The sequence below is a fragment of the Canis lupus genome, chromosome 2 (genome assembly GCF_048164855.1).
Source record: "Canis lupus baileyi chromosome 2, mCanLup2.hap1, whole genome shotgun sequence".
In the NCBI taxonomy this organism is placed as follows: domain Eukaryota; kingdom Metazoa; phylum Chordata; class Mammalia; order Carnivora; family Canidae; genus Canis; species Canis lupus.
This window is the reverse complement of record NC_132839.1, coordinates 33,582,799-33,594,910: the sequence shown is the minus strand read 5'-3', so window position 1 is coordinate 33,594,910 and position 12,112 is coordinate 33,582,799. Positions and strand designations below refer to the sequence as shown.

The window sequence follows — 12,112 nt, the reverse complement described above, 5'->3', positions numbered from 1 at the left end:
AGCAGGGAGTCTGCTTAAGATTTTCCCTCTCCTTCTGCCCCTTCCCCCTCCACAGTGCTCTCTTTTCTCTCTCTAAAATAAATAATCTTTAAAATTAAGTAAATAAATAAAGATACATTAAGCAAACACTAACTTTACCACAGAACTGCAAGAGACATTCTTTTAGGCACATATAAAGAATTTATAAAATCTCAGCATATAGAAATTATATGACCATATACAAGTTTCAAAGTGTCAAAGGTAAATCACATACTCTGAATGCAAAGCAGAAACCAGTAAAATTTCTGATATGTTTGAAACTTTAACAACCAATGAATACAAAAAAATAATTTTAACGGAATTTAAAAAATAACCTGAAATAATGAAATATCACTACATAGCAGTATTGCAGGATACACCTTAAGATTTGCTTAAAGACAAATTTAAAATTTTAAGTTTATGTATTAGAAAAGACAGTGAGAAAATGAGACAGTACTAACCTCAAGAAGATAGGATGAAAATAATCAACCTAAACCCAAACTCCATAGGAAAAAGAAATAATAAAGATACAAGAAATAGCAAAAAAAAAAAAAAAAAAAAAAAAAGGCTAAAATTTGTTTCTCTGAAAAGACTAACTAAACTGATAAACCCACAGCAGGCCCATCAAGAAAAAAAAGAAATAATTCTTTAATAAGTTAGCCTTGAAAAGGAGATAACCCTAGATTCTACAAATCTCCCACATAAGAAAAAAAATACGAATTAGAACTAGACAGGAATTTCCTCAACTTGATTGAAGGGCTATTTATGGAAAAACCCACAGCTAACATTATACTCAATGTGAAAGAATGAAAGCTTTTCTCCTAAATTCAGGAGCAAAACAAGGATGCCCACTTTTTCTACTTCTATTCAACTTTGTACTAGAAGAACTAGCTAAAGCAGGGAAAAATAATATAAGGCATTCAGATTGGAAAGGAAGAAGTAAAACCATCTTGGTTCATAGATAACATGATCTTATATGTAGAAAAAACAAACACAAAAAAAAATTGTCAGTGACAATAAATAAATTCAGCCAAGTTGCTGGATATTAATTCAACACACAAAATGTATTGAAGTGTAGTGTATATACCTATATACTAGCAACAAACATTCCAAAAGAGAAATTAAGAATTCCATTTAATATGGCATAAAAAATACTTAGCAATACATTTAATCCAGAAGGCACAAGACTTGTACACTGAAAAATCACAAAACATTGCTGTAAAAAAAACTGCTGAAAGAAAGTCTAAGTAAATGGAAAAGATATCCCTTGCTCATGGATTGGAGAACTTAATATTATTAAAATAACAATTCTGCCCAAATCAACATATGAATTCAATGCAATTCTTATAAAAATACTGCTTACCAAAGTAGAAAAATCCATCCCCAGAGTTATACTGAATTTCAAAGGAAATAGCCAAAACAAGCTTGAAAAAAAAAAAAAAATCTGAAGGATTCACGCTTCCCAATTTCAAAACTTACTACAAAGCTAACATAACCACAACACATGGTTCACTATTGTCATAAGCATAGGCAAAAAGACCAAAAGAACAGAACTGCAAACCCAAAAATAAATTCTCACATCTATGGTCAATTGATTTTCAAAAAGAGTGCCCAGACTATTCAATGGTGAAAAGACAATCTTTTCAATAAATAGAGTTGGGAAACTGGAAGCACACATTTTGTATAAGAATGAAATTGAACTTTTACACTATACCATGTACAAAAATTAACTCAAAATGGACCAAAACCTAAGTTTAAGAGCTAAAATTATAACCTCCTAGAAAGAAAAACAGGTGCTAATCTTCATGACCTTTAGCAATGGTCTCTTAAATGGACACTGAAAGCAAATATGAGACCAAACACACAGGCCACAAGAGACACAACAGATAAAATGGACTTCATTAAAATTAAAAATTTACGCATCACTGAATCCTATCAAGAAAGTGAAAAGACAACCCAAATAATGGGATGAAATGAAATATTTGCAAATAATCTGATAGGGTTCAATGCACAGAATATTTAAAGAATTCCTACAACTTAACATCAAAAGTTTAAAAATGAGCAATGGACTTACACACATATCCGCTCCCCCCCCCCCAAATAAAAGATATACAAATGGCCAAAATGACATGAAAAGAGGCTCAATGTCATTTGTCATTAGGGAAACTCAAATCAAAATCATAAGATAATACTTCTCACCCATTAGGATGAGTATAATTTTTTAAAAAATGAAAAATAACAAATGTTGGTGAGGACATGGAGGAAGTGGAACCCTTATATACTCCTGGTGGGATAAAATTGGTAGAGCCAATGTGGAAAACATTTTGGTGCTTCCTCGAAGAACTACCATATGACCCTATAATTCCACTCCCAATTTTAAAAACACGAACTCAAACAGATTTGTACACCAATGTTCACAATAACATTATCCATAATAGCTGAAAGGTGGAAACAATCCAAATGTTTGTTAATAGATGAATGGATAAACAACATGGGCTATGTATGAAATATTAAGCCATAAAGAAATGAAATTCTGACACATGCTACAACATGGGATAAGCCCTGGAGACATAATCCTAAGTAAAATAAGCCAGACAGTAAAAGGTAAATTTTGGTTCCACCTATACATGGCACCCAGTGTCATCAAATTGATGGACACAGGAAGCAGACTGGAGGTTGCCAGGGACTGGGAAAGGGGAGAATGGGGAATTATCGCTTAATGGTACAGTTTCTGTCTGTAGTCATCAACAAGTTTTGGAAATACATAGTGGTAATGGTTGTGCAACATTCTCTGAATTGCACACTCCAAAGTGATTTAAAATGGCAAATTCTGTGTTGTACATATTCTGCCACAATAAAAAAAAAAAAGATATAATAAAAGACATGCAGACTCTCTCCATCTATCCAATTCTACACCCAATGCAACAAAACATTTATTAGTTTCTTGAGACCCTTTTAATATTCTTTATGGAAATACAACCAAACAAACCATGTTATTCTAATTTCCATAGTCCCTCATTGCTTGAAAAAAAAAGATAGCAAGGTTTCAAGTGTGTAAGACCATCTTTCCTGTTTTATTGTGTACACCGTGCAGTGCTCACCATATAAACTTTAAAGACCAAACTAAATAATGTGTGTGCACAATGATGATTTCAATAATATTTTAATGAAAAAGAGCATAACCATTCTACCATACCTGGTTCATTTATTCTGCCAAATGTATGTCTAGTGTTGTGTTTTCTGGTCTTGAAACAGGTTTCACAAAAATCAAAGTCATCACAGTTTCTGCATTTGAATCTAGATCCATTGATAGGAAACATCTGACAGCCATCACACCTATTTTTAAAACAACCATTGGATTAGTAAGAAAAAAAATATGGTCATTTCTTAAATTAAGGTAATTTATTAAATTTAATCCCAAAGAAAACCATTCCTCCCAAACAAATCTAGCAATATAAAAATTAACTCACGTAACCCCAGGATGAACACTAGGCACCAACTCCATTTCTGACAACAGCCCAGTCCAGTGAGACTGCTGAGGAAAGTCAACAATGACATCTTTTCCATTTGCACTGAAAGCTAGGACACAATAGAAATTGCTGAAACATCTTGGTCACCAATAAAAAGAAGTTATGTTAAAATTAAAACTATATCTAATCATGTGATAATTATATTGTAGTTATTTATGTTTTACAGAGAGTACTTCTCTTTTAGAGAGACATACTAAGATACTTATGGATGAACTAACACATGATGTCAATCAGGGATCGACTTCAAAATAATCAAGGGAAGGAATTAACTTAGGCCAGGGGTTGCCAACTATTAAAGCCAGGTGATGGGCACATGGAGGCTCATTTCGCTATATTCTCTATTTCTGTGTACGATTGACATTTTCTACAATGTTTGTTTCTTTGTTTTTAATTACATCAAGTTAAAAACTCCATTTAGTATTAGGAAATAAAAATCACAAGAATAATGTTAAGAGATCTCTTGTCCTTTGGTAAGTACACTCTGCTACTCAAAACGCTAACTTCTGAACCAAGTTCTCATTTTTAAAATTTATGTGTGTTTTAATTTATAAAGCTTCTAAGAACGTCTTAAGAGAAATGTTAAACTAAAGTATAATGTTAAATAAGCCATTTGTTCTTATGTAACCTGAGACATTCTCGCATTCCCCCACACTGGGAAGCACCACTATTATGACCAAGTCTTTCTAATCCAAACTATTCAATAGTAAGAGAGTTTTGTACAAAGTTCAAACAAAACAAAACAGGATCTCTTTATGGCCTTAGAAGAGTTTAAAATAAAAACAAATGCATTTTTAATTCTCATGCAATTGTTAAAATGGACACAGCATATCTTTTAAAGTATACCATGTGTTTGATTTGAAATCTCAATAATAGCACATTAAATATAAACTGAAAAGAATTTTATGTTTCCAGTTCCTAACCCCCACAATTTGCACATTTCCATTTCTTAAATTTAGTCCTAAATTTTTATATAGCAGAGAGAGAGCATGAGAGAGAGAGAGAGAGAGAGAGAGAGAGAGAGAGAAAGAAACAATTCCCGACTGAGGGGGTTGGCCAGACACTGACATATAGGCCATTTGGCAGAATGACTGAACAAGTTTACAGAACACCAATATCAAACAAGGTTACCCGGGACTGTGATAGATCAATACAAAAGCAAAACCACTCTTTACTCAGTCTGATCAAGTTCAAATCTAATCCAAACCACAAACACAACCAGACACCCTCCCAAACCTTTCTTCCCCAATCTTGGTTAGTATGAACTGCTTCCTTGACAACCATTTAACTTCATCCTAATTCCATTTTTTCTGCCTTATAGATTAATATTTATTAAAACACTCATTCTTAGAATTACCCTATTCCCTTGAATCCTCCCCCAAAATATCCAATGCAAACCCCATTAGTTCCTGGTTATACCCACTATGGAAACATCCCATTTTTGAGGGTATGCATCCTCCCGAGTGGTAGTGAGTTAATAAACTTGATTGGGTTCAACTATAGGTGTGTTCCTCGTCTAGAGACCACTGAGAAGCAAAAAAAAAAAAAAAAAAAAAAAAAAAACCTATTTATATATCATAGACTTTCTCCAGACTTGTTTTCCTTTGCTCTTGAAGAACAACAAAAAAATGAGTATATTACATTAGCTGATAAAAAGTTAACATTTGGAATTTTGTTGCCTGGATAATATTACCTTTCACAATCCCCACACTTTGATGAGTCACAGATCCCCACTTGTATTTCGGTGTGGTGACTGAAGATTTGACACGAACTTTATCACCAATCTTTATGTGAGAAGGAGAACTTGGTGGAGGATAGCCTAGAGATTACAATAAGGAAACTATAATTAGTATTTATTCCTGAGAACTCTCTCTACTTCAGAAAAAGCAGAAGAACTTACTCAAGAATGTGCTCACCTATAAGTTCCACATGAATATACCTAACCCAGTAAGTGCCTCCTTTCTGCTGCCAATCACACTGCACATTGAGGTCATGTAATCCATCTCTATCCAATTTGATAACCTTGCCCACATCTCCTTCACACACTTCTTCATATGTTCGACAGCATCTAACCATCATTCCCACCTAAGATTAAAATTAAAGTAAAAATCCAATTCACTGTATAGGTAAGATGAACAATTATAAGGAGCATTATTCTATTTCTAAAAAAGGATGTACTCTCAAGTCATTTTACACTAAACAGAACCAGGGCTCTTTAGGAAAACTGGCTGGCTCAATGTCTGGGGCAGGAAATACATAAGATGAACATGGATCAACTTGTGTCATAAAGCAAGTGAACTCTCAAAGAAAGATCAAAGTGTTCACTCAAAACAACAACCTGATCAGCAGGAATAATAGCTGAAACACATCAGATCCATATCAGCCAATAAATTCAACACAATGATAATAAGCAAAGTTTCTCAGTCATCTTTGTAAGTTCCATGGCACCAATTCACCATTCTGAAAATTGATAAAGCAAAGCAAAACAAAAATAAAAGAAGCATTTATTCTGCCTTTCCTACATAAACTATATTACAAAGAGTAACTACAGTTGATTTAAAAAGAAGTCTTCGGGGATCCCTCGGTGGCTCAGCGGTTAGCGCCTGCCTTTGGCCCAGGGCGCAATCCTGGAGTCCTGGGATCAAGTCCCAAGTCGGGCTCCCAGCATGGAGCCTGCTTCTCCCTCCTCCTGTGTCTCTGCCTCTCTCTCTCTCTCTCTCTCTCTCTCTCTCTCTCTCATTCACAAATAAATAAATAAATCTTTAAAAAATAAAAAATAAAAATAAATAAATAAAAAAAAGTCTTGAAAGAAAAAACTTTAGCTAATAAATTTGGAAACCATGACAAAGTTAGAAAACCACTACTGTACAACCCTTCATGATGAGTCTGGGTGATGACACAAATGGCTATCAAAAGCACCAAAGTAGATAGAATACTTCTTAACAGATGGGAGTAGACTAACCAGACCAAACCAACAACACTGGATGCTGATCCATATGATACATTTGTGTCTAAGACACTGCCTGAGTCCAACAACTCCCCCCATTCCACCAGACCTTATTCTGATTTTACAGGAGATGCAGAGGAGGGAGGAATATGTGATCCAACAAAGTTTAGCCACAATAAATGACATGAAAAGGAGGGGGGAAAAAAGGAGGGAAAACTGTTCCAGGTTAAGAGACACTTCAAAAAGACATCACTCAAATGTAAGGTGTATGGCCCTGTTTATATTCAAATTCAAAAAGCAATTTCTGAGACAACTGGGAAAATCTGAGCAACCACTGGCTATAAGATGATATTATGGAATTATTATATATTTTGTTAGTTAACATTAGGTAACAGTAATGTTGTTAAGCTAAAAACAAATCCTTTATCAGAGTGCTTGGCTGGCTCACCCAGTAGAACATAAGACTCTCGATACTGGGGTTGTGAGTTCAAACCCCATGCTGGGAATACAGCTTACTTGACGGGGGGGGGGGGGGGGGGAATCCTTTATCTATTACAAATAAATACTGACATGTTTACAGATGAAAGGAGATGATTTCTGGTATTTTCTCTGAAGTATACTAACTAGAAAAGAATTAAAACAAGAAAAGAAAGGATTGAAGATACATAAAGGACTATATAAAAAAGTCTAAATAGATTTTAAGACTTAGATGGCAGTAAGAATGATATAAGAAAAACAAGCAAAAATATATTTTTAAAGGTGTCCAAAATAGGAATAATTGAGAAGCACATGTCTCTCTGCCATATCACTGTACAGAAAGCACCTTTGTGTGTCTGGCTCTGGCACTCTTTGTTCATCTTCTGTTCCTCCTCAGTCTTCTGCTCCAGTGACGGTGGCCTCCCTGCTGCTGGGTGCTGTGCCCTCCCCCACCAGGCTTCTAACTTTCTAAGATGCTCAAACATTTGCTGACTGAAAATCTGAGCAAAGCTCCAGGCTAAAACATTTACTCACCTGAATATTCTCTCTCACATACACAGCATAATCATCATTACTCAAGAAATCAGCTCGTTTTTTATATGTCTGGCTCTCTGTTACAACAGCACCAGTAGACTATAAAAGATAAATATATTTTTTAAAAATTGTGACCCAGATAAACCTACTTAAAAAAGTATATAATATTTAAAAATAAAGTATGAAATACTATGCTGTATTTTCACTATAAAATTCATTTTTAAAATATTAAATATAGTAAGCAGAACGAATATAAAAAGATACAACTATAGAAAATTTGAGACATTTCCACATTAATCCCATGAAATGATTTACTTAAATTAGAAGTCATTATGTCATATAAAGCATGTTTTTTAAATATAGTATATTCTACCCAACATCACTAGATGTTGGAACAAGGGTCTGCTTTGAAACTAAAGTAATTAAGGCACAGAAAACCCAGTTAGCACTTAGCAGGTTCACTACATGCACAGCTGAACTGCAGAGAGGCCCCATGGAACAGCATGCAGGAAACCCAGAGCATAGGACAGGTTGACACAGGCAGTGGGGCAACCACACAGGAGGCACTGACCACAGCGTAGGCTACATCGTCCACATCCTCCACCACCTCCTCATCTGAACATTCTTCAGACCCTGTGTCTGCATCCGAGAGATCTGTGACCTGCGCATCAGCATGGTCCAGCAGCCACCCAACCAAGGCCTCCACTCCTACAAGCAAGCACACACAGTGCACTCAGTGAGGATCCACAGTACCAGCCTGCCTGCAGGCTGCTGACATTAGCATTTCAAGGTAAATCTACAAACTAATGTGTGGGCACACTGAGTGAAGCACCCACAAGGAAAATTATATACCTGGCAAGCCAGCAGCATTCCCAGAGGCACCAGGGAGTGACTTAAGCGCAAACTCTATGTTCCTTCTAGGAAATCCCATTTCCATGAGCTGAACCACAATAGGCAGAGCAGGGGCAGGTGACTGTTTGCGCTTCTTCGCTCTGACAGGGCGAACATGCTGCACAGGGACAGGAGTTGTGGCCTCACTGGAGCTGCAGTCTTCAAACACTGGGCTCGACGGATGAGTAGACTCAACAGCCAAACACTGACACACAGCCAGCGCCGCAGCCTGAACAAATGAGAATGGAGCTGGGAGGTTTATAAAAGTCAAGAGACTGGGGTCCCTGGCTGGCTCAGTTGGTAGGGCATGCAGCCCTTGATGGTGAAGTCATGAGTTCAAACTTTACTTTGGGTGTGAAGCCTACTTTATTTTTTTTTCAAAGATTTTATTTATTTATTCATGAGAGGCACAGAGAGAGAGGCAGAGAGACAGGCAGAGGGAGAGGCAGGTTCCCTGTGGGGAGCCCGATGCAGTACCGTTCCTAGAACTCCGGGATCATGCCTTGAGCTGAAGGCAGATGCTCAACCACTGAGCTACCCAGGTGACCCTGGAGCTTACTTTAAAAAAATAAATAAAGGGGATGCCTGGGTGGCTCAGCAGAGGTTAAGCATCTGCCTTTGGCTCAGGGCATGATACTGGAGTCCTGGAATCGAGTGCCACATCGGGCTCCCTGCAGGAACCTGCTTCTTCCTCTGCCTATGTCTCTGCCTCTCTCTCTGTGTCTCTCATGAATAAATAAATAAAATCTTTAAAATATATATATAAATAAATAATAACCTTTTAAAATAAAAAATAATATTTTTGAACTTCTATGAAATGCAATACAGAAGTATGGAAAACTCACACTTTTTAAATGAATGGATAAAACATCTTAACAGCCACGACAACTTTCACAGTTTAATGCAGAGGAAAGATGTGATGGTCAAGTAACTCCTGCTTCAGCATACACAGCACACAGTAAATTAGCCAATTATCAATGTCCATTCAAGAAAACTTCACAGCCACTCTGAGTGGGAAACAAGCTGAGCAAATTAAATGCAGAGTGAGTGGGGCTGGATGGGGAGAAAGGAGTCCCTGACCCCTTCCCCATGACCAGGCAGTGTCCACAGTCTCCTGCTCTTTTCCTAAGATAAGCCAGAGAGGACACAGAATTCTCTCATGTACCATCAAATCAACTCTTAACGATTCATGGGTTAAAAAAAAAAAAAAACAAAAAAAAAACCGCTCTGAGAGTTAAACATGGTTAAAAAAAAAAAAAGTAAATAAAGAAGATTGGGAAACAAATTATAATCAATCAATGAATGTATGCATTTCTGGAGTCTACATTTGGGACTCCCTACCTCCAGTACACACTCTTTCCCTGAACTATTTGAACTTTCTGCTCCTCATCTCCAGTTACTCTCAGGGGGCCTATGACTTACTATTTTTGTAAACTGAGCATTTGAGGAAGAAATTAAGAAGAAACTGAGAACTCCCTTAAGGCTTAAGCTTAGGAAGTATCAAAAACCAAGGGTTTGCTCTGAAGTGTGAATAACTCATAAGTGACAGGCTTCATCTTGAAAGCTTACAATTCTCAACTGGACTGAACTAGGAGTTCTGGTAAAGGGGAGTGAGAGTGCACTGGACTAAGCCTCTACTGATAATAGCTATGAATTCTGAACAAACTATTTTCAAAAACTGTTTGAAGGTCCTGGAGAACAGCCAAAGCCTTGGCCGTATAACTTTGACCATGGGGGAATAGGTATAACCCTTGACCATGGGGGAAGCCAGCAAGCAAGCAGTGTTATTAGACTACAGTCAGAGGCTGGAATTCAGTCTTGCCAGAGCAATTAGAAGTGAAGGAGAAATCATAAAATGTGCACACGGATTATCTCAAATTATTGACTTATTCCAAAACTGAGCATTTGTGAGACCCTGAAGAACCAAGCGTAAGGAATTGCTGGAAGGCTAGAGGGATTCTATAGCTGCCCAGTGTTAGGGAGACAGTCTGAGGCCCCAGTCCAACCAAGTTAGATAGAATTGGTCAAAGTATAGAGGTTTCCACTGAACCCTTGGAAAAGATTCTAACTCCTGAGGAATTAGAAAAAAGAAACCAAGGCCTAAGTGCAAAACAAAAACCACCACAAAAATTCTAGAGCCAAGTGTCCAAAGGATTGGGGAGAAAGGTCAGATAATGAACTATCTATGAGAATAAAATGCTACATTCTCCAGAAAATGCTGACAGGACACAGCGTCAATACAATGTAGTATCTAAAACATTTAAAATATATTAACAACTGTAGATATGTGAAGAAGCAAAACCAATAACTGATTTTTTTTTTCCAATAACTGATTATAATCAGAAAAAAAAACACCCAAATAGTAGCAGACTGACAGCTGGCCCAGGTGTTAAAATTACCAAACAAGAAATTTAATATAACTATCAGGAATATGTTGTAAATATACATACAGTAAAAAATAAAGAGTGGAGAGATACAAACTGTCAGGAGAGCTATAGAACTATAAAGTAAGAATCCAAATGGAAATATGAGATCTGAAAATACAAAATAAAGAATTTCTTAGATGGCAAATTTAGACCCAACAAAGCAGACAGCCTGACCCTGAAAACAAACCAATACAATTATCCAAGATAATTAACCAAAAGAAAAAGACCTACAAAACAAACAGAAACTCATTTAATAATCTTTCTTAGCAAAGAACAAAATGAGAACAGAACAGGAAAAAATAGTTAACACGTTTCCAAATTTGGTGGCAGGGGAAAATATCAAGCCAGAGATACAAGTAAGTTAGTGTATCCCAAGAGGATGGGGCAAAAATATACATACACATCTTAGCCAAACTGCAGAAAACAAAACAAAACAAAAAATTATGAAATATTAAATGCAGCCAGAGGGGGGGAAAGGCATTTCATACAGAACAAAAAGAATGATGGCTGAATTTCCATTAGAATCAATGAAGACAAAACAATGAAAGATCTCTCTTTGCTACAAAAGTCCTTCCCAATTCTTAAAGGATAACTCTACATTTCCTTCTACATCTTTCCTCTTAACACTGGGCACCTCCCAGTGTGATTCCAGGTTGCATTCTGCCCAATTCACTCTTTAGTTGCTCTAAGTGTCCTCTTTTTATCTCTACAGGTGACTAGAAACGCTGCCACACTATGACCACTTTCTTTCCCTGATCTGAGCTCTCATCTTAGTGGTTTTCAGATCTAACAAACAAGTAGTTGGCATTCAGGCCATTTCAAAGAAGGTACTGCTCCCTATCCTCATGCCCAACATTTCTTGCCTTCTCCCTTTGCATTCCACCTTCTTCCTAGCTCACTATGGGATTGCTGTCAGCCCTCCCATCAGCCTGAAGCAGATGCTTCCTCACTCAGGATCCCAACTCCCTGGAGTCTTGGTCTCTGAAGATTTCTATCAGGGTACATTCTGCCTGCCAAATTGAGCACTCAAGGTTTTGTTTTTGTCTCTGAGATTTTACCCAGAGTTTTTTTTTTTTTTACGTATTATATAGAAAGAAGGGTTTTTATTTTGTTAAAGATTTTAATTATTTATTTCAGAAAGAGAGAGCATGTGCAGGAGAAGGAGCAGTGGGAAAGGGAGAAACAGATGCCCTTCTTAGCGGGGAGCCTGATGTGGGGCTCAATCCATTCCAGGTCCCCAAGAACTGACCTGAGCCGAAGTCAGACACTTCACTGACTGAGCCACTCAGGTG

The 12,112-nt window shown here is 36.9% G+C and overlaps 1 protein-coding gene across 10 annotated transcripts in view; it reads right to left on the bottom strand.

Moving 5' to 3' along the window:
- HERC2 (HECT and RLD domain containing E3 ubiquitin protein ligase 2) overlaps positions 1–12,112 on the bottom strand; it is a 243,305-nt gene that overhangs the window by 92,698 nt on the left and 138,495 nt on the right. For all 10 annotated transcript variants that reach the window (XM_072795339.1, XM_072795287.1, XM_072795295.1 and 7 more), the window contains 7 exons: positions 8,356–8,623; positions 8,075–8,211; positions 7,504–7,602; positions 5,462–5,630; positions 5,239–5,364; positions 3,489–3,597; positions 3,215–3,354 (listed from right to left, as the gene is read on the bottom strand). In XM_072795339.1, the coding sequence (XP_072651440.1) occupies positions 3,215–3,354; positions 3,489–3,597; positions 5,239–5,364; positions 5,462–5,630; positions 7,504–7,602; positions 8,075–8,211; positions 8,356–8,623 (1,048 nt within the window). The remainder of the gene's footprint in view (positions 1–3,214; positions 3,355–3,488; positions 3,598–5,238; positions 5,365–5,461; positions 5,631–7,503; positions 7,603–8,074; positions 8,212–8,355; positions 8,624–12,112) is intronic.